The sequence below is a fragment of the Nothobranchius furzeri genome, chromosome 14 (assembly GCF_043380555.1).
Source record: "Nothobranchius furzeri strain GRZ-AD chromosome 14, NfurGRZ-RIMD1, whole genome shotgun sequence".
In the NCBI taxonomy this organism is placed as follows: domain Eukaryota; kingdom Metazoa; phylum Chordata; class Actinopteri; order Cyprinodontiformes; family Nothobranchiidae; genus Nothobranchius; species Nothobranchius furzeri.
This window is the reverse complement of record NC_091754.1, coordinates 29,227,919-29,249,552: the sequence shown is the minus strand read 5'-3', so window position 1 is coordinate 29,249,552 and position 21,634 is coordinate 29,227,919. Positions and strand designations below refer to the sequence as shown.

At 44.3% G+C, this 21,634-nt stretch overlaps 1 protein-coding gene across 3 annotated transcripts in view; it reads left to right on the top strand.

Annotated features, from left to right (window-relative positions):
• fgf14 (fibroblast growth factor 14) overlaps positions 1-21,634 on the top strand; it is a 192,653-nt gene that overhangs the window by 115,295 nt on the left and 55,724 nt on the right. The window contains exon 1 of one of the 3 annotated variants that reach the window (XM_015965980.3): positions 12,895-14,453. The exons of the other annotated variants lie outside the window; for them this stretch is intronic. Within the exon in view, the coding sequence (XP_015821466.1) occupies positions 14,261-14,453 (193 nt within the window). The 5' untranslated portion in view covers positions 12,895-14,260. Of the gene's footprint in view, positions 1-12,894; positions 14,454-21,634 lie in introns of those variants that run through there. 3 annotated transcript variants of the gene reach the window in all.

Below are 21,634 nucleotides of genomic sequence, written 5' to 3'. Positions count from 1 at the left end.
GTCGAACTTCCATATATTCTCACTGGAGCTCTATGGAGCAAAGCTCCACAGCTCTGGGAGTGTTGGGTTGCATGGTGGGGCAGTGGTTAGCACTGTTGCCTCGCAGCATGAAGGTCACAGGTTCGAAACTCGGCTGCAGCCTTTCTGCGTGGAGTTGCGTGCTCTCTCCATGCATGCGTGGGTTTCCTCTGGGTACTCCAGTTTCCCCCACAAATCACAACATGCCCTATAGGTTATAAATTGTAAGTCGCTTTGGATAAAAGCGTCTGCTAAATAAATAAACATAAACATTAAAATAAGATCAGCAGAAATCTGAGCTAACCAGGCTGAAAAATACATGCAGGTGTTTTTTTTATTATTATTTTTTTTATCAATGATCATTTGTCATGTTATATTACTTAAAGAAATGGATGTATCTGATTTTTGCGTTTTTGTCGATTCATTTATTATATCTACATTCACTGGCCACTTCATTGGGTACACCTTGCTAGTACCGGGTTGGACCCTCTTTTGCCTTTGTGAACTGACTTAATCCTTTGTGGCATAGATTCAACAAGGTACTGGAAACATTCCTCAGAGATTTCGGTCCATATCGGCAGATAGCATCATACTGTTGCTGCAGATTTGTCGGCTGCACATCCATGATGCAAATCTCCCGTTCCACCACGTCTCAAAGGTGCTCTATTGGATTGAGATCTGGTGACTGTGGAGGCAGTGAACTCATTGTCATGTCCTAGAAACCAGTCGGAGATGATTCAAGCTTTATGGCATGGTGCATTATCCTGCTGGAAGCAGCAATCAGAAGATAAGTACTTTGTGGCCATGAAGGAATGGACATGGTCAGCAACAACATTCAGGTAGGCTGTGGCGTTGCAACAATGGTCAGTTAGTACTAAGGGGCCCAATGTTTGCCAAGAAAATGTCCCCCACACCATTACACCGCAGCAGCCTGAACTGCTGATACAAGGCAGGATGGATCCATGCTTTCATGTTGTTGATGCCAAATTCTGACCCTACCATCCGATTGTTGCAGCAGAAATCAAGACTCACCTGGCCAGCCAAAATTTGTCCAATCTTCTATTGTGCAATTTTCAATGTGTTGTACGTTCAGAGATGCTCTCCTCTATACCTTGGTTGTAACGAGTGGTTATTTGAGTTACTTCTGCCTTTCTATCAGCTTGAACCATCCATCCGTTTTCTTCCACTTATCTGGAGTCGGGTCGCGAGGGTAGCAGCCTAAGTCAAGAGGCCTCCTTCCAGTTGGATGTGCCCAGAAAACCTCACCAGGGAGGCATCCAGGAGGCATCATAATCGGATGCCTGAGCCACCTCAACAGGCTCCTCTTGATGTGGAGGAGCAGCTTGTCTACTCCGAGCCCCTCCTGGATGACCGAGCTTCTCACCCTATTTCGAAGGGAGAGTCCAGACACCCTGCGGAGAAAACTAATTTTGGCCGCTTTAATCTGCAATCTCATTCTTTTGGTCATTTCTCAAAGCTCGTGACCGTAGGTGAGGGTAGGAACGTAGATCAACCGGTAAATCGGGAGGCTTGCATTCTGGCTCAGCTCTCTTTTAACCATGACCGACTGGTACAGCGCCTGCATCACTGCAGACACAGCACCAATCCACCTATTGATCTCATGCTCCAGCTTTCCCTCACACGTGAACAAGACCCCGAGATATTTTTAAATCCTCCACTTGGGACAGGCCATCATTCCTGACCCGGAGGCCATGGTCTCAAATTTGGAGGAGCTGATTCTCATACCAGCAGCTTGAACCAGTGTGGCTGTTCTCCTCTGACCTCTGGCATTAACAAGGCATTTTTGCCCACAGAAATGCCGCTCACTGGATGTTTTCCCTTTTTCGGACCATTCTCTGTAAACCCTAGAGATGGTTGTGTGTGACAATCCCAGAAGATTCGCAGGTTCTGAAATACTCAGACCAGCCCATCCGACACCAACAACCATGTCACATTCAAAGTCACATTTAATTACCTTTCTTCCTCATTGTGAAGATCAGTTTGAACTGCAGCAGATCGTCTTGACCATGTCAACATGCCTAAATGCACTGAGTTGCCACCATGTGATTGGCTGATTTGCATTAACGAGCAGTTGGACAGGTGAACCCAATAAAGTGGCCAGTAATGGGCCATTCCCATCTGTATCGGGTCGGCCCGGGCTGGGTAGCCCCAGTCGGCCCCAGCCTGGCCCGGTTGACATCCTTGCCTTAAGCCCATGTTGGCTGATTCTACCCACCAATCAGAGGCTTGCTCTAATGGAAGGTGTGAATTTGTTGTCAGCAGTGGGTGTGTTGGCCCTGGTCGGCCTGAAGCAGACCCCCTCGAGAAGAGGGCTGAGAATGAGCCTTGGTTGGCCCGGAAAAATAGGCCACCCAGATATGTAAACAACCTACGCTATCTGGCCCGGGCCGACCCGGTACAGATGGGAATGGCCCATAAGTGTATAACTTGTTTCAACCACATGAAGACGTTTTCATGTTTTGGGGGTGTAGATGGTAGGACCATATGTGGTGGTGGGCTCAAGAGGCAGGAGAGCAGGCACAGATGAAATAAAAATGGATTTAATAGTAACCAGAAGCGACAGGACAAAACAAGGACATGCACATTCAATGATCCAACAAAGGCAGGTACAAGACGGGAGGTATAAATACACAGGGAGAATTAGGAACACATGGGCGTATTAACGAGGGGCAGATGAGCACAATAGGACTAATTAAGGCAGGAGCGACACAGTCGGGGAGGCCGGGGCAGATCATGGCACACGTGTGACTATAATAAACAAGTAGAGACAAGATTGCGGACAACCATGCCATCCTCTGATTGGTCAGAGGTGGGCTACAACTTATCCTTGGGGGCCATAATGGCTCAGTCAAACCTGACTTTGCCTTGTTTTACAAGGTGACATCTTAGTTTAGCTCTGAATTAAAAATACAATTACATAGAAAGTTACATTTAATACAGTAAGTCAGTTTCATGGCATTTTCACTGAGAAGCATTGATAAAGCGTAGGGCTGCATTCCCTTTAGAGGCTTTGAAGCATTTATTTACAGCAACACCAGGGTGCACAGCTGCAGAAATGGGACGCAGCCCTCGTTAACATAAAATTACCAACCAGTCTGCAAAAACCAGGCCTTCCTACTCTTTCGCACGTCCACTATTAGGATGTGAGTTTGTCTTTAGTTTTGTATTTTGTTTAGTTTTCCTTCTTTATCTTTGGATTTGATACTGTAGTCCATTGAGTCACATACTGAAAACATCCATACAGAAATAACTCTATCCTTTTAAAGTGGGTGTGTGTGGAAAGATTATGAGCAATTAAAATGTAAAATTTGGCTAAAGTAAAAGCTGGAAAACGGCTCTAGGACACTTTGTAACTGGCCCTTCCAGGACTAAGTTTAGGGCTTGATGATTTGGTCACTGCAGTTTCCTGCTCAGACTTGTGTGTTTGTGAGTCAATTTAACGGTTACCTTCTGCCCTGTCATTAGCCTTGGTCTCCTGACACCTGCGTCCCTTTAGGTCTCATCTCTTTGATGCTATACGACGGGAAGTAAGATTGCAAAATACAAACACTCCTGCCAGCCAGAACTCACTTTGATTTTCAGTACTTTTTCATCACAACTTGAAAAAAAATCATCTACTTGATCATTTCTGATGCAGTGTTACAGCTGCTGCCTCTTTGTTCCGGGAGCAGGCACTCAGGACTCCTGTCAGTGCCACCTCCTGCTTCATAGAGTCCTTACCCAGGACAGAGGTGCAAAAAACATGGCCCTCCTTTCTTTCTACTCCCTCTTCTGCCAGCACAGCTGCATCCTATCTGCAAATCACACCGGAGGAGCTTAAATTGCAGTGCTGTCAGAAGCAAAGGAGGGCACAGATCTGTGCTGCTGCCCTGAAAGGCTCCATGTTGAATTTATTGGCTTTTGTTTGGTTTGAAGGGGTAGTATGCAAATTTTTCATATTTCTAAATCATTTTCCTGAGCCAGTATGTGCCAAATATCACTCAGACCCCTACATGCCTCTGTGACCAGAATACTGCATTTGCAACTTTAGAGTGCTGGGCCGCCACCTGTGGACTTAGAAAAAAAAATACATACCTGCACTGCAGTTTGCTTCCAGCATGTTTCAGATCATGAACACAGCTGATTTGTTTGATTTAGTGATGAACCACTCCTGTAGACACTAATGAAGGCTGAGGAGATGCATCGGCAATAATGGGCTTGACACACATTGCCGCTCCTCCATTCCTTCTCAATTAGACATGCGCGACACGTGAAAAGCGTGTATGAGAAATTTTGCACTTGTGCATGTGTCGTGCACGGGTGAGGTGGCGACATGACCCCAGAAAGTACAAAACTTTCAACTTATTATGGCTGTCGCTCGGACAAGGACCAATCAGTGGAGGTTTCATTGACTCACCAATGAGCAGACAGGATGCTTCTCAGTACATCTCCAGGCAAACATGAAGAGAAAGTTATTACTTGCCGTGTGTCGCACTCTGTCCTGTGTCCATGTTAATTGCTCCCACCTGCCTCTCGTCTTCTAATCACCCAAGGTCCCAGCTCCTGCTGTATTTAAACCCTGTCAGTCATTTTTGTCTTGTCGGATCATTGTTTCATTGTCTCGTGTGCTCATTATTAAAACCCATTTGAATTTCCTCATCAGCCTGCCCTTCTGTTCCCTGCGTTTGGATCCTAACTTTGACCGCTCAACTCACCTGCATGAGACACCGCGTCACAGAATGATCCGACCAGACGAAAGATCCAGTGGGGAAACTCTTCCCTGGGAGAACCTGCTCTGGTGGCTCACCTCGGCCTCCCCTCCTCCAGCGCCTCCTCACCTCAGACGCCGCAACCGCAGAATCTCTGCGATCCACTCCACCCTCCTGGAGCCAAATGGGAGTTTGGACTGGGAGACACAGCTGGACCGCTCATGCTGTGTGGGCACCAGACTGGCTGTGTGTTCTCCCAGACTTGGCCCACGGCGTTGGGAGGGGGCCCATGCCCCACCGTCACCTCCAGCCCCGGAGCTGCACCACGGGCTCATTGCTACTGATGTCACCTCCAGCTCCTTGGTGAGTCAGCCTCCAGAGGGGGTTGCGAGGAGGTCTCGTGGGCAGGGCATCCGGTCGGAGAACACCCCTCCCGAAGTCTCCTCCCTTTCCAGGGGTGCCACGAGAGGGGCTGAGCCTGCAGCTGATTGGACGAAGCTCGCTGGCCTCCAAGCAGAGCTGGTCTGGCTCCATCAAATCCTCAGCCTCCAGGAATTCCAGCTGAACACTCTATCCTCCCTGGTTCTCCAGGAGGGCGCTCCCACTCCAGTCAGCGGCACCACCAACACTCCAGTCAATGGCACCGTGTCCAGTCCAGTCAGCACCAGGTCCTGTGCCTCCAGTCCAGTCAGCGCCAGGTACAGCGCTGCCAGTCAAGTCAGAGGCTCCGCCTGCAGCGGCTCCACCTCCATCCAAGTCAGCAGTTCCACCTCCAGAGATTCTGGCTCCAGCGGTCCCGCCTCCACTCAAGTCGGTGCCTCCAGTCACCGCCAGCCCTGTCCTCGCCTGTCGCCTCCTGTTTGCCAGACGCCAGCCCCCCGGACTCCAGCGTCGCCTCTTGTGCCCCAGGCGCCAGCCCCCTTGACTCCGTCTTGGCCTGCGTTGGGCATCCTGAGTACTCTCACACTTTGTCCTGCCTCCCCATTCTGTTCAGTCCTGTGTCCATGTTAATTGCTCCCACCTGCCTCTCGTCTCCCAATCACCCAAGGTCCCAGCTCCTGCTGTATTTAAACCCTGTCAGTCCTTTTTGTCTTGTCGGATCATTGTTTCATTGTCTCGTGTGCTCATTATTAAAACCCTTTTGAATGTCCTCATCAGCCTGCCTTTCTGTTCCCTGCGTTTGGATCCTAACTGACAGCTCAACTCACCTGCACCGCGTCACACCGTGTCGGATTTCCCAGAGTTTTACAACATTTTACAAAATAATATAGAGATCTTCACAAAAAGGCAGCGACAGGGGAAATTGCTGGTGAGTTGCTTTTTAGTACGGTTTCATATTCACAGTTTCTTTTTGTGCTTGTAATATGGAATGAACCCATTCACATATTTTTCTTTCTTTATATATGTAGTAACATCAGAAGTAAGACCACTTAACTCAAGCAAAACCTTGTGATATGTCACATCTACAGATTTTTCAACTCTGAACTGCTTTAATAACCCAATATTCCCTCCAATCTGACACCCAATCAAAACAACGGAAGACTAGCTATTCGTCCTGGAACCAAAGCTCATCGCTGGCTTTTGCCGCTGGCCCCATATCGCCTCCCGTGTGAAGAGCCCATTAGATTAAGGCAGTGGTTTGCGAGAGACTGCTCTAACCCCCCTCAGAAATTCCCCGACAGAGAACCTAAAGTAGGTGCCTTATTCAACGCACTCCCTCCCCTGCTCTGGGTACCTTGACAACAATTCTGCGCCCCAGCTACCCTCGTCTCCATCGGACACTAACCAACAGAAGATCCATGCGTGTGCACCCTCCACGATGGATATTTTCCCATGAGGGGGTAGCGATGCATTACGTGCATCTGAAGGGGGGCTTTGCTTAAAATAACTGAGAGCCACACGATTAAGGTGCTAAAAATACAAACGCACAGTGAGAAGATAAGTTTCACTTTTGGTTTGACCACAGATAATTAACAACGGACATTAGGGGGTGCTAAAAGCAAGCAAACCTGCCTAGGATTCCTTTCTTATCAGAGCTCGAGTGAGCTCTGATTGCTTGGAAGCATAATTGCTTTTTTTAGTACTAAGTTGGACGGGAAGCAAGATTGTTGCTGGCTTTCTCCTGCTACAAAGAGTGAGTATGGTCAGAGGAGCTCATTTTTGTAAAAGTGTTTGTGCTTAGCCAATGTTTTGTTTTAAATTGAGAAAAACTAATAGTCAGTAAATTGTAGTGGAGTACTTTTATCTGGGTTGGTGTTTTGGACTTTAAATCTAACTTTTTTTTGTAATCGAAACTTTGATTTTAACCACTGTGCACATGCATTTTTATGCTACCCCCTCCTTCATCCCTAGACCAGCCAAAGGGGTTGTGACATGCAGACCTGACTCCATAGTATCATTATATAATATATCACAATATATCATTGATACAGCTAAGCACTGACCTCACCATCAACAGCTTTCTGTCCAGCCGCTCAAAATCCAAATGCAGGCAGCTCCTTCACCTGTAAATTATTCATAATATTGAGAAGACCTACAGACTTTGATGCATTTCCAAGTCAGCGAACACCTTGTCTTTGACAGTCTACAAATCACCAGATGCAATAGCTTGCTGAGGGGGATCCCCCCCCCCCCCACACACACACACAGACATTGTGCCAGCCTTCAGCTTCAGAGGGAGGCCTTGCCAGAGGGGCTTTGGACTAATTGATGTTCTCCCACACCAACCAGGGCTTCTCCAGGGAACCTCGCTCTGCAGCGCTGCTGACAACACACTTCCCGTCACTGCTGCAAACTTAAAATAGGATCAAAGGAGAAGCAAGGGAGAGGGTTATGCTTTTGTGTCTCTTTACCCTCATTAAACTTGTAAACTCTCCTAATTTTTCATCATCCCTTACATCTGGGCTGTTTGTGATTACTTATAATTTTTTCCTTACTTTGTGTTACTCGGTGTAAATGCCTTTTTCTTTTTTATTTAGTTGAGGCTACAACAGGAGGCAACAGTTTGAAGCGACTGTGTTCATGAATGTCTCTGTGGGAGAGCGCCTCACCTTGGCTCTGCTCTAATCTCTCAGGCGAGGAAAGGGCAGCAATCCATCACGCTCACCACACAGACATGTGGTTAAGAGCCTCTCTGGAGGCATATTTATTGCACAGTGTGGTCATAATGTGATGTACATCTGAGAGGTTTAAAGGTTTGTGAGCAGATTTAATATATGAGGTGTTCCACGTATTTAATGCCATTTACATTGTGTTCTCTTGTTTTGAGATGTATCATTCATCCAGTGTGCTGCAGTGCAGTCCATAAATACCATACAGTACCAACTTTATTTCTTTAGCACAATTTAAGACACGGCGTGAGAGCTGGCCAAAGTGCTGAACAGGCAGGATCAATTAAAACAAAAAGAAAAAAGCAATAAGAAGATAAAACACAACAATAAAAACTATAAAATCATAAAATGATAACATTGCATAACTGTCTAAAAGCCAAGTCATTAAAGTAGGTTTTTAAACTAGATTTAAAAATCAGACAGAGGATGCCAGCCTAACTGTAATGGGCAATGAGTTCCAGAGCATGGGGGCAGCATGGACAAATGCACGTTCACCTCGTGATTTGTTGGACATCCAGGGAGTGCAAAGCAGTAGATGGTCAGCCGACCTCAACATACGAGTACATAGGGAGTCAGCAGGTCGCACAGACAAGGAGGAGCTAGGTCGTGTAGGGCTTTAAAAACAAACATCAATATCTTAAAACGCACACGAAATGTGATGGGGAGCCAGTGAAGACGTTTCAGGATTGGTGAAATATGGCTATGTTGGCTTGTGTTTGTTAAAAACCTAGCAGCGTCATTTTGGACAACCTGCAACCGGTTCAGGGCAGAGACAGGAGTTCCAACTAATAGTGCATTTGCGTAGTCCAAGAGTGTGGTGACGAAAGCGTGGATGACTGATTCCAAGTGCTTCCGCTTTAAGATCGGTCTTGAACGAGTTAGGCGCCGTAACTGATAAAAACAAGACCTCACCACTGAGTTGATCTGAGGAGTCATTGAGAGGTTGGAATCCACAAACATTAGAGTTCAAACTGAAGCATCCATTTTATCTGTGGGGATGGGTACCTTTGACATTTGAATCGATTCGGTACTAATTCCCGGTACCTAGGAATCGATACCGGTACTTAACGGTACCAATTTTAGATACTTTTGAGTGTTTAATATTCTAATTCTCTTTTATAATTAAATATATATTTTTCTCAATATATAACAATATTTGATAATTATCACGATAAATAACATACAACTGTTTGTATTTTAACATCGTCCTTGTAGTTTTATAAGCTGATAATTAAACTGAAGCAAACATCTTTACTGTGAACTAAATTTACTGTTTATCTTCATTCCTTTTACCATCTTTTTTCAATTGATTTTTCCTACTGGGAAGTTAGAATTTCCAAGGAGAAAGCGAACGTACCATTTTCTGATAACAATGGTGGCAATGGAAGCTAATTTATCAAGCTAACGTTATCTTTAGCAGTTTATTTAACTACTGGAGCAGATTAAAACGATGATGCCTCACACTTAGATCGTTGTCACTGGTTTCATCTTCACCCAATCACCCGTCGCATTTAGTAAAGTGAAGCCAAACTTTAGAGCGCGTTCATGTTCCTCTAGTCGGAAATTCTGAGTTCCGAGGAGAAAGCGAACGCACCATTAGCGAAACGGAAGCTAACATATCAAGCTAACATTATCTTAAACATTTTATTTACCTACCGGAGCAGATTAAGATGAGGATGTCTCACTTAGATCGTTGTCGCTGGTTTCATCATCACCCAGTTACCCATCACATTTAGTGAAGTGGACCCAAGCTTTAGCATGTGTTCTTCCTACCATGCTGCTCTGTTTACAACTGGCTCGCAGCGACCGACTACATAACGCTATTGCGCATGCGCAGCTCTCTAGGCAAGTTCTCGTTATGAAGGACGGGTCCCAAAACAAGGCACAGTTTCAAATGAAGTGAATCGGTGATCAGTCGGTACTATGGAATTCGGTCGGTACCTTAAAAAGTACCGAATTCGGTACACAACGCTAGTTATAAGAGCAATTTAGGACAAAGCATAAAGAAAATCTAAAGTAACTGTTGTGGTTCAGGTTTATTAACTCAAAAGTGAAACCTAGGTTTACATAAAGCTGCAGATTTCAAAATTGAACTAAAACAAAGGAGCAGATCAAGGTATTAAGATGAATATCGTGGTTGTGTCACTGGAGAAAAAGCTGGATGTTTGCTGGCCCTGCAGGAAACTCTGATGCATGCACCTGCACAGAAACAACTGTTTCTTTAACTAGCTAAACCATTACCGGTTCATTTAAGATTAAATTAATTTGGGGGTCTTTTATAAAGCCAAGTAATTAGATTCAGCTAAGCTAATCTTTTATTTATTTATTATGTATTTGAAGAACTGCTGAGTCCCGCAGCCATGATGCACGATAAAAGAACACAGCCCTAAAGCTAAGTAATAGCAGTAATCAAAAGGGTTGTTTACTCCGGCTCTTTGGTGTGACATTTGCTGTGCTCCAGCAGCAGGACATCTAACAGAGATAATTTCATTTCCTCTCAGGAGATTGGATTTAAATGTCCTGACCTGATGAGGTTCTGGCTGCTTTTATTATAGCTTCTGTGTCGCTGAACGAGTCGTGATGTTTTCCACGTGGGTTAAAGATGCACAGCATTGTTCTTCCTGGTCTTCTATGACATCAGATTATTATAAATAAAAATCCAGTAGCTGAAATAATCTGAGATTTTTGTCTCTCCTCCGGGAGACTGATTCATGTCTCATAAACTTTGCCCTGCAACAGCTTGTTTGTCACATTACATTTGTGGCTCGACTCCCCAAAGTGTCACAATGTTTTAGTCTAAATGCCTTTTGCATCAGAAAAGAGTAAATGGAGTGTTAAGGCATTTGAGAGTAAATAATTGTGAACAGCTTGGGGCAGACTGTTCAGAGTAACCACATTAGACCCTTGATGGGGCAGTATAAATGGGGCAGTAAAAGTCAGAGGCAAAGGACTCAGAGATGGAATGAGACTGTCATGGACTCTCATACGTTCACATGCAAGAAGAGAAGAAATGTAGGTATGTGTGCCCTTTTGCTTGGTTAATGGTTTGGAATGCTGCATTTGTTTTATTTCCAATGTTTAAAGCAGATTGGTTATTTAATTGCTATTTTTATTTAATTGCCTTTTTGTTGGAGGATACTCTTGTATTTAGCTTCATGTTTTGTTCAAGCTATAATTGTTAAAATCCTTTATGCATTTTTTTGTTTGTTTCATTGAAAATATTTGATAGGCAGATTGGTGCAGCATCTGCAGTGATGTGGGCGTAATACCGTTCTGTCTTGGTGAAGAGAGAGCTGAGCCAGAAGCTCTCGATTTACCAGTTAATCTATGTTCCTACCCTCATATGGCCACGAGCTTTGGGTAGTGACTGAAAGAATTACATCATGGATGCAAGTGGCTAGAATTAGTTTTCTCTGCAGAGTGGCTGGGCTCTCCCTTAGAGGGTTTGCGTCTTTCAGCTGGCCAGGGAACGCCTTGGGATTCCTCTGGAAGAGCTGGCCCAAGTGGCTGGGGAAAAGGAAGTCTGGGCATTCCTGCTTAAGCTTGGTTTAGGCGCATTTTCTTTCCGCGCGGTGATGCGGCTCGCGGATGGAACACGCTTCACAACTCGCAGCGTTTATGGTTCATGCGGCTTGTCTCTGCGGTGAGCCAACATTCTCCCAAACTGAACGGGGCAGCATGGAGCTCTACGGCATGCACCCAACACTACACCATAGTAGAAGTAGAAATTACTGTTTACAACATGGCATTCCAGCATTTTTTAACAGCATCCTCGTCTTTTCCGACAGTACGAGCTATTTCTCTCTAAGGATTATTAACAACATGTTGATCACGGTGATCTCTGAGAGCTGAATCATACAAATGTCTGTATTTACGAACCTCTGCCATACTAGTTCTTGCCAGTCCGCCATGTTTTTCCGCATTCGTCCGTCCGCGTGGTTAGAAATTTTCCGAGGTGCGCGTTGCGGAAATTCTGGGCTGTGCGGAGGCGCGGTGGAGGGGCGTGGTTGTTAAAATGACGCAAAATGATGCAACTTTTCCCCGCGGAGCCGTGCGGACCTCGCGGACGCGTCAAGCATAAACCAACCTTTAGGCTGCTGTCCCCATGACCCGACTCTGGATAAGATGACGATAATGAATGGATGAAAGAAAATATTCTACTGCAATAAAATATGATGTGTGTAGTATGTAGAATGATGATTCCTACAATATAAAGAACAATACTGATATTTATTAACAACAAATATACTTATTTTAGAGAATTATTTGAAGTAAAACATTTGTTGAATAAATTATCTGAAGCCAAACTTCAGGCAACAATGATGAACCGAGACTCAGTATCCCAGTCCAATTTCAGTTCTAAATCCATATAATCAACAAAAAGGTCCACTATTTCGGGGGACTCATGAAATGTGTCTAGGTGAGAAATAAAATCCCTTTCAGATGGAGGAAAGTGCTGCTCCTGCTTCTGCTGGACCATTGTTGAGCTGACAGTGTCCGCTGCTGGTTGGAGCGTTAACTGCATGTCTCAGAACAGGAAGTTTCCCAGCAGCTGCAGGACATAAATCCCGAAAGCATCCGATTAGAGGAATAAATTGAATAATGCACAGAGTTGTTGATGATATCTAGGATGTACATAAGGAAAACTAGAAATACAAATTAAATTATAATTCAATTTAAAGCAGGAGTTGTTACACTCTTCAGATTCAGCACCTGCTCTCAGACATTTTGTGGTATTTATTTACTTCATCATCAGTTATCAACAGGTGTGAACGTGCGTGTGCGTGTGCAGACACCCAGCACACCACAGATAGTAATCCCACCCTTCAGTCAGTCTCCTTTGAGCTCACTTGTTCAATTACAGCCACAAACAGCAGATGGCTCTCTTGAGTTTTTGATTTCAGCAAAAATGATTGAGCCTCGCAGCAGCGTAAATCACAAAAAATAAAGAATGGAGTGTTTTATTTTTACGTGTGGGCGGGGGTGGGCGGTGGGGGTGAGGGGGACTTCAGATTTTGTCCATGTGGGGTAGGTAAATCGTTGCCCTGGTGCTGAAATCAGCGGCGCTGACCGCGGTGCTGAAATTGTGTACATTTGTTTTGATCTGGTACATTTAACTCCCTTTTCTAAAATTACATAAATGTTGTTTGTTATTATATGTTTAAATCATAGACATAAAAGCATGATTTAAATATGTACCTGCAGGGAGATGTCAATGTGAACATAGCCCAAACTGCAGCACCCAGACCGGCTGTTCATTCTCCTTCCAGCGGGGGCTTGGTGGTCGAGAGGAGGGAGGCAGGGGAGGACTGTCTCCGCGCTCAGGCGTGGACCAACCAGTGTTTGGGACTTGTTGATAGGGGGTTTGTGGATCTGGGGACCTAAAGGATAACTGCCTTTCCTTTTATTTTGCGCGTGCATAAATCGCGATGTTTTTCATTGTTCCTGCTCTCTTATTCCCTTTACGCGCGGATCGCCAAGCATGATTTTTTTTTAAATTTCATCCAACGATGATCACGGAGGTGTTTAAGTTCTTAAATACATTCGTTTTAGAGACGTCATCATGGCACGATTAAGATCATTTGGTCACTCAATTGTTTTTGACTGACTTGGTTTGGCGTGTGGATAATGAATTTATCCATTTTTATTATTTATTTATTGTATGTTTCCAAACATAAAATTTACTTAAATCAGTATTTTATCACATTTTAGAAACATTCTCTTCTTCTGCGTCTCTACATTTTCGGCTCCTCAAGGAACCTATCGCGGTTTCTTTCCTGAAAACTTGGGATCCGTTTCGTCCCAGCTGCCCTGCCTCCAGTCGGGCTCTGATCCTCGTATGAGGCGCGTGTATTTGTTTAATTGTGCTGGCTGCACACGTGCACGGGCGACCCCCACCCCACCAAACCCCACCGTCGCCGCAACCTCAAAGAGCCACTTGTGAAAGAGCTGCGTCTTCTGTCAGGAGGGAGGATAAACGGAGGAAAGAGGGAGCGAGAGGGTAATTTTCCTTTTTTTAAATAGTCTTTTTCCGCTTGAGGACGCTGCACGTTTGTGACAAGGGGATGCCACAGATTCTGCAGGAACGCGCCGCGCAGGTATGAAAACCCCTCTTAAGGATCCGTGAGTTTGGGTTTGCGTTTTCCTACCAAGACAGCCGCAGCTGATGTGTGGAATTACGCTGAAGTGATCTCATTCCTCCACCGAGCCCGGCAATGTTGCGAGTGATAATGACAGACTGCAGGTTTCACATCGTAATTATCATGTGGACAAAAGGAAAAAGAGCCCGCTGCTAGATATTTGGCACCAAGCCGCCACTATGGGACTGTGACCCGGGCTGCGAGCTCTGAGAGGCGGCTGTTTGCGTAGTCTGAGCTCTGGTGTCCAGACTGGACCTGAGCAGTCGGGACATTTTCTTGAGCCATGGCTGCTGCTATCGCGAGTGGGCTGATCCGGCAGAAGAGACAGGCACGGGAGCAACATTTGGACCGACCCTCCACCAACCGACGGAGGAAGAGCCCCAACAAGAACAAGGGGCTCTGCAATGGGAACCTGGTCGACATCTTCTCCAAAGTGCGCATATTCGGCCTCAGGAAGCGGAGACTACGGAGACAAGGTTTGAGAACTTCAGAGTGCACATTTAGCGTTTTGCACTCACTGTAAACATGCACACATTGTACAAATATTTGCTCTAAAATGACCAGAACTGTGTTTGCATCTATGCATCAGAAATCTAAATTTTACTCCTGTGCGTAAAAAGTTCCTACTCTGGGATCAGAGCATCCTGGGTTTACGTCTTGGCCTGTTTCTGAGCATTCTCCGGTAGCTGCTGACAGAATGGTTCAGACAGATTCACTGAGCTGACACCACTCTAAAACAACAAACATTTTGATCGTTTTATGACACATTTGGCTGGACTGCCTTGCACACAGAGTCTGAAATGAAACTAATTTCTGTGAAAGTAAAAAGGTCAGAATCTCCTACGGAATCGGGGTTACGCCTTTCAAACAAAATCTCTCCTCCAATTCTGGGGCTGCTGAACTCACGCGCTCATTTCCGTTCCAATTATGAAAATGTCAGAAGCATTTATTTGCTATAATGTGGATATTTGGGATTGTTAAAGAGCACTGCCTGTTACTGTTTTACTGCTTAAACAAGAGGAATATTTTATTGTTTTCTCACAAAAATAGGTGCTTTTAGGGAAAAAATCCTTTTTGTTCGTGAAAGATAGAAGGGACTTCCTCTGAATCATCAGGTATCAAACATTTTGCTTCAGACTCTAAACTCCAGCTGATTTACGTGCTGTTGTTAAAATAAACTCATGCAGCTCTCAGTCTTTCATCATCCCCACAAAGAGAGCCATTTTGATTGGTGAACAGCCTCTTCTCCTGCTGTCTACTTTCATATTGGAACAAAACGACATTATGAAATGTCTCCTTCACCAGTCCTCTGTGATTACATGGATTAAAGAGGCTTTGGTGAAATAGGATCTATATAATAGCCATGGAGGACACATCTGGACTTGGGTCAGGGTTCATCAGAAAGGATGGTTTATTATCGGTTCTCCCTCAGGCTGCTGCTGATTGCATGCATGTGTTGCGTCCTGAATCAGTTTGGGTCTCTGTGTTTGCATGTTTAATTGCCTGTCGCTTCTCGGCTGGCTGGTGGCAAATCATCAGTGTCCAGACGCTCAATGCAGAGGCCAAAAACAGACTCCACATGTGTGTTCTCTTTAATCGGAATAAGTGAGAAAAGCAGAAGTTAGATTGATCCTCAAGTACCCGACAGCAACACACCTGGATAAACCTGGTCATGTGAACAGTGATGAGAATTTACAGCCAGCACAGGTGGTGATGAACTTGGGATCAAGACCGTTCTGCCTGAGAAATTAAAACCCATCAAACGTGTCCTAATTTCTGAGATCCTCCCCAGATCAAAACACTTTGTTTTGGTTTAATTTAATTTAATATTGATTGTGATTAAAATGGTCCTATTAGAATTTGCTTTATTAATGTTAAACTCACGTGAGAGTCAAGCTGATTTTCACAAAAACACTTTCAAAGTAGTGCATGTGTCTCAAACTTACATGCCTCTCCTCTTTGTATTTATTTCCACTTTTTAGCTGACTCCTCACCAAAGCACACAGCTGAGGAGGACTAATAACCTGTTTGTTCCGACTAATTTAACATCAGACCCCCAAGGACCATTTCCCCACTTTTTTCTGCACAAAAATGACCTTATTTACCAAAGAAATCATGTGCTGTGAGGCAGAATGTCACAGTTGTTTTATTCCCTGGTGACAAGAAAAGCAAAAACTAAGGCTCGCGGTGCCAGCTGAGACAAAACAGAGGTGCTTTCAGGCCATCCAGAGAGTGAATCTTCACTGAAGTCAGACTCAGAATTCCTCGACACAAGTCAATGAATGGATGGAGCCTTAAGTCTGCTAGTCCTCCTGGCACTGACTATTGATTGAAATTACAGCAATCAATTTTCCTCTGGGATTAATAAAGTATTTTTGAATTTGAATTGAATTGAATTGATCTAAAAGCATTCCCTGCAAACAGTCAACGCCGCATGGATCTGGAGATCAAGTCCATAACGAGTCCGTTGGTCCAGATCACGTCTGAAAGACCTCCAAACTAGGTCTTTGCACAGTAGGTTAGTTTGACTCAGTACCTTTATTTACACCTGTAGGTTAATTTTATTCTGTAGCAATATATCACTCAAACAGAAGTTTGCCACACAATTATGAAATAATCATAAAAAACACAAAGTTTAGATTTAAGTACCATGAAGTAAAAGTAAATATCAGATTAAAAACATACCAGAACAGCACCTAAAACCATAAGAAATAAAAAATATGGAGTTATAAATAGAAACAATAGCAACAGGAAACAAGTTTCTAAAAATAAAAGCGAAAAAGGTGCTACATGTTATGGATCAAATCATTTTTGCACCATTTTGTTTTGCATCTAGGGAATAAAAACTGAAACTCTATGTTTGAAGGTGAAACTCATTTTTAATTAGATTAAGATTGTTTTTATGCAATGCAGGAATGCTGGATTCCCTCACAGGTCACCAGCCTGTTTAACAGTCTGGTTTTACATTTGTTTATCTTAGTGATGCAAAAATACCTCTAAAGAGTAGCTTCACACTCTTCAACTGTCCTTTGCAACATTGTGGGACATATGATGTTGTACCATTCATTCTTACTCTGTCAGCACACTGATTGAAATGTTGTTATTTAAACTGGAAAAGAACCAGCAAATTTCAGTTTTCCAAAATATTTAAATAAATGAGTGTTTGGTGCAACAGAACTACAACCATTTGGTGTGTTTGGAGTCGTGTTTTTGGACAGGAACAATGGGTTTCTTCTCAGAAGCTGCAAGTGAAAACAAGTATTATCAGGACATCAGAAGCATGCCAGTGGTCAGGAAGTCTCCCATTATCCTTTTAGGAAAAATGTTAAGCGTTGGCCATTTTTCAGCTTCTAAATACATTCCTGGATTTTCCATCAATGGAGTTAAATCAGTTAAAAACATGACCATGATGAACTTAACACTGATAGAACAGCCTTTTACTTTAGAAAAATAGCACTTTTCACTATAAAATCTGAACTAGAAAACATGCTTGTGCGTGAATGACTTTTGTTTATCTGCTTTCATTACAACCCGCAGATGTGCTCCATGTCCTCCTCCAGCCTCCCTGCGGGAGCATTTAGTGTTCCCACTTCAACATCAGCTCCATTTTCAAATCATTCAGGTGTTTTGACGGAATATCCAGAGCCAGTGATCACCCTGATTTTTCCCTTTAAAGGATTAAACATGAGCTGTAAATCCGATCATATTCCAATGCAGGCAACTGGGCTCTCTGCACATCCATCTTGGGGCCATAATCTCACTGCTCTGGCTCTAATTATCCCATGAGATTAGATCTATGAGCCACAAGATCATGTTGCACTGATCAGATGATTAGATTAGTTTCTATGATCTCCAAGCCTATTTGAGATGATTGCTTTCCTGCACCTTAGATGTTCATTTGAGGGTATGCTGACAGGACAACAGCTGTATGGAAGGGCAGGGGTGGGGGAGGGGTGTCACCGACATATCAAACATGATGTTGGAGAAGCAGAGAACTTTTTCTTTGGGGTTTCTCCTTGGCTGGAAAAGCCCTTCTTCTTTTCCAGAAACATCAAAAGTGGGTCAGACAGGGCAGAGCTGACAGCAGTCTACAAGTGATGCTGCAGCTGTGTCCTCACACGTGTGTGTGTGTGTGTGTGTGTGTGTGTTTGTGTGTGTGTGTGTGTGTGTGTGTGTGTGTGTGTGTGTGTGTGTGTGTGTGTGTGTGTGTGTGTGTGTGTGTGTGTGTGTGTGTGTGTGTGTGTGTGTGTGTGTGTGGGCTGGTCCCTTTTTCATGCACTGCTTGCTTCGCACCGGGCTTTGGCACATGCGTGTCTGCACAAACACAGGCATGACACTTTGAGACAGAGTAGGGAATGAGGGAGCTGTAGAGACCACTTAGGAGAGAGGGAGAAAAATCACCCCCCACCCTCTCTATGTGACAGTCCAATTTATATGTGAAGAGCAGACCTTGGCTGCTGAAAAGAATAGTGATGGGAATTCCGGCTCTTTTTAGAGAGCCGGTTGTTTCGGCTCAGCTCACCAAAAAGAGCCGGCTCATTCGGCTCCCAGGTGGCTCCACAGATTTTCTGATGCGTAAAGTATATTTATCACCAAAAATAATGCTAAACTACATGTAAAATTATTTACTAATGTAAACACATGCAATATATCAAATATTTATCCTCCTACTGCTCTTTATGTGAACAGTCTGGGCACGCAGTTACACATGTTGACCAACCAAAGCAAGAGGGGGAGGGAAGGGAGGGTGACGGCTCCCAATGACGAGCCGGCTCCCGTCGTTCACTTCACAGAGCCGGCTCTTAGAGCCGATTCGTTCGCGACCGACACCACTAGAAAAGACCACTCTGAAATCTTGTGGCTCTGATACACATTGTTTTCCAAGGAAACCCCCTGCTGATGCCAAGCCACTCACTCTTGTTTCCCTAGAAACAGAGAAGTGGCACGCAGAAACATACAGTGCTTGTGTTGTAAAAACCAACACCGATGCGACTGAGGAAAGTCCAACTCCCATCTGTGGTTCTTGTTTTGCCTTTTGGGCATGATTTAAAGGCAGAATGTTCTCGCAACAAAGAAGAAAAAGGCAAGGAAGATAAAAAGAATAAAGAAAAAGGAGCATAAGAAATTTCTGCTTCGGGAATATGGCTGTAACATTTTAACGTGCATTTTGATCAGATATCTGAATAATTTATAGTTCACCTTTAAAAAAAACATTTTTGAAGATGTCCATCTTAATCTGCTGCAAAGCTCTGAAGATCAAAGCCTGCAGGGGAAAACTGTGTGAGATATGCAGGTTACCCCACCCCAGGGAACCCATCCAGCATCGTATGATTTATAGCAACAGCGAGGGAGCCAAGTGCACACACACACACACACACACACACACACACACACACACACACACACACACACACACACACACACACACACACACACACACACACACACACACACACACACACACACACGGTTTTACTTAACCAGCCAGCACTTAGGCAGTTTTAATTATTACAGATTGCTCTCTGCTGATCTGTCTCCGTTGCTCAAAGTCCCAGATCGATCGCAGCGTTGCCAACTTGGTGCATCAACAGAAAAGTGTTTGCTTGAGGGAATAGTGCCTTCTTTAAAAATTCAAGTGAAAATGTTCATATGGAGCGGGCGGTCCGTTCAGGTTCTAGGAGTGAGGCTGATTTGAGACCCAATGTGTGCCGTGTCTCTAAAGAGCTCTTTGGACTTCTCTGATCAATATTTATCCTCAATTGGATTGGTGTTGCAACCAAATAAAAGGGCTGGATGACTGGGATTATTCTCTATGAACTAATCTTTTTTCTCCCTAAGTTACACAGAAATGATTTAAAATGTCAGGGACATTACACTTAGCCTAACTGTGAGCCTTCGGGGTAAAAAAAAAGCAACTTCCTGTTTGTTACTTATTAACTCGATCTTTTCTGATCAGAAAGCCCCCGACTGCCAGCGTTTATTACAGTTTTTTGATGAGTTACCAAATATTGTGCTCTATGACCATGTAAACCCCAGAACTACCAAAAGAAAGAGTAGACTCGCATCTTACATCAGGAAAAACCAGCGTGTTTCCAGCGTTTTCCACTGTTAAAGTGAGAGCTGCAGAAGCTTTGCTGGTTAGCGCCTCGCTTTAGCCATAGCAGCCTCCAAAAACGATCTCCTAATACATGGATTGTCTGCTTCATGATCACGTGATGTGTGACACACACGGATGAAAATCTACTTTAGAGCCGCAATGTTTACTCCCAAGGTCCGGGAGCTCGTATCCACTCCTGTTTAGTCGTCAGTGGCAGTGAATGAATTAAGGAGTTTTATGTTTCTGCTCAAAAATGCCCACCAGGACCAGCAGCAGTAACTCAGAAGGTAGAGCGGGTTGTCCAGTAATCGGAGGGTTGTAGGATCGATCTCAGCTCCAGACAGAAAGTACTGCTGTAGCGTCCTTGGGCAAGACACTTAACCCACCTTACCTGCTGGTGGTGGTCAGTGCTCGAAAGCCTCGCCTCTGTCAGTGCGTCCCAGAGCAACTGCGGCTGCAATGTAGCTAATCATGAATGTGTGTGAATGGGTGAATGACTGTGTTGTAAAGCACCTTGGGGGGTTCTAGGACTCTAGAAGGCACTATATCAAACACGGGCCATTTACCACACACTGATCCATTAAAATATAGCACCTCAGGCTAAAATTGATTTTATTTTATTGCCCTTTGTTTTGTAAGACTTTTAGGTCTCTCTGACTTGATATCATTAAACCAGATGCTCAAGGTAGATCAGTGAGGGAGTGTGTTTGTGAAATCACTAAAATGTGTTTTCTTCTGTGTCTTTTGTGTGCTGTGTGGACAAAACAGTTAAATCTCTTATTACCTTGTCAAAAAAAAGAACTTTTTAAAACAGAACATGTCTAAAATGGTCAAATTTGACCCTAGGATTGAGGCATTAAGTTTATATCAGGTAAAGCCTAAAGAAAACACTCGGAGGCTGTCTGCCCTGTGACGTTTCTCTGGAAGCACCACCGGAGTTTTGATTGACTTTAATGCAGAACAGAGGAATCCAGTCCTGTCAGCCTGTCTCGTGCCTGCTGGATGCACCCAGGCAGTCACATTCCTTTTCAGCCGCGTTGTCATTGTTCTGGTGAAGCAGCACAGCTGAATCCTGCAGCCGCGTTCCTCTGATCCAGCACCTTCCCTCTCAGGCTGCAGGAAATAAAAAAGATCTCAGAGATGTCATCACCTAGCATTACCATTTCAGATAAGAATGTCATGACCTGCAAAGTAACAGGGAAAACTTGACTCTGCCCTCAGCTAAAAGACCTATTGAGATCTTTTTTTCTCCCTACTCACATTTTTCTTTCAGGTAAGACGGCTCCGGCACAGTGCAGCTGATTTTTCATCTCCTGGGGCTTTCTCAGACTTAAATCCATCGTGATGGCTGTCTCTATAGTAAATCTTATGTTGAACATATATGTCCCCAGACACATACAGGTTTGCACATGCACACAGATCAAACGTTATGGTATGAATGCAACAGAAGGAGGCATTTACACAAGCTCCCGCATTAAATAAAACCCCCTCCATGGTTCCTTCTCCTTTTCCTTTTTAAATGTTCACCTTCACTCCTCCTTGTCTTGTAACATTCCCGCA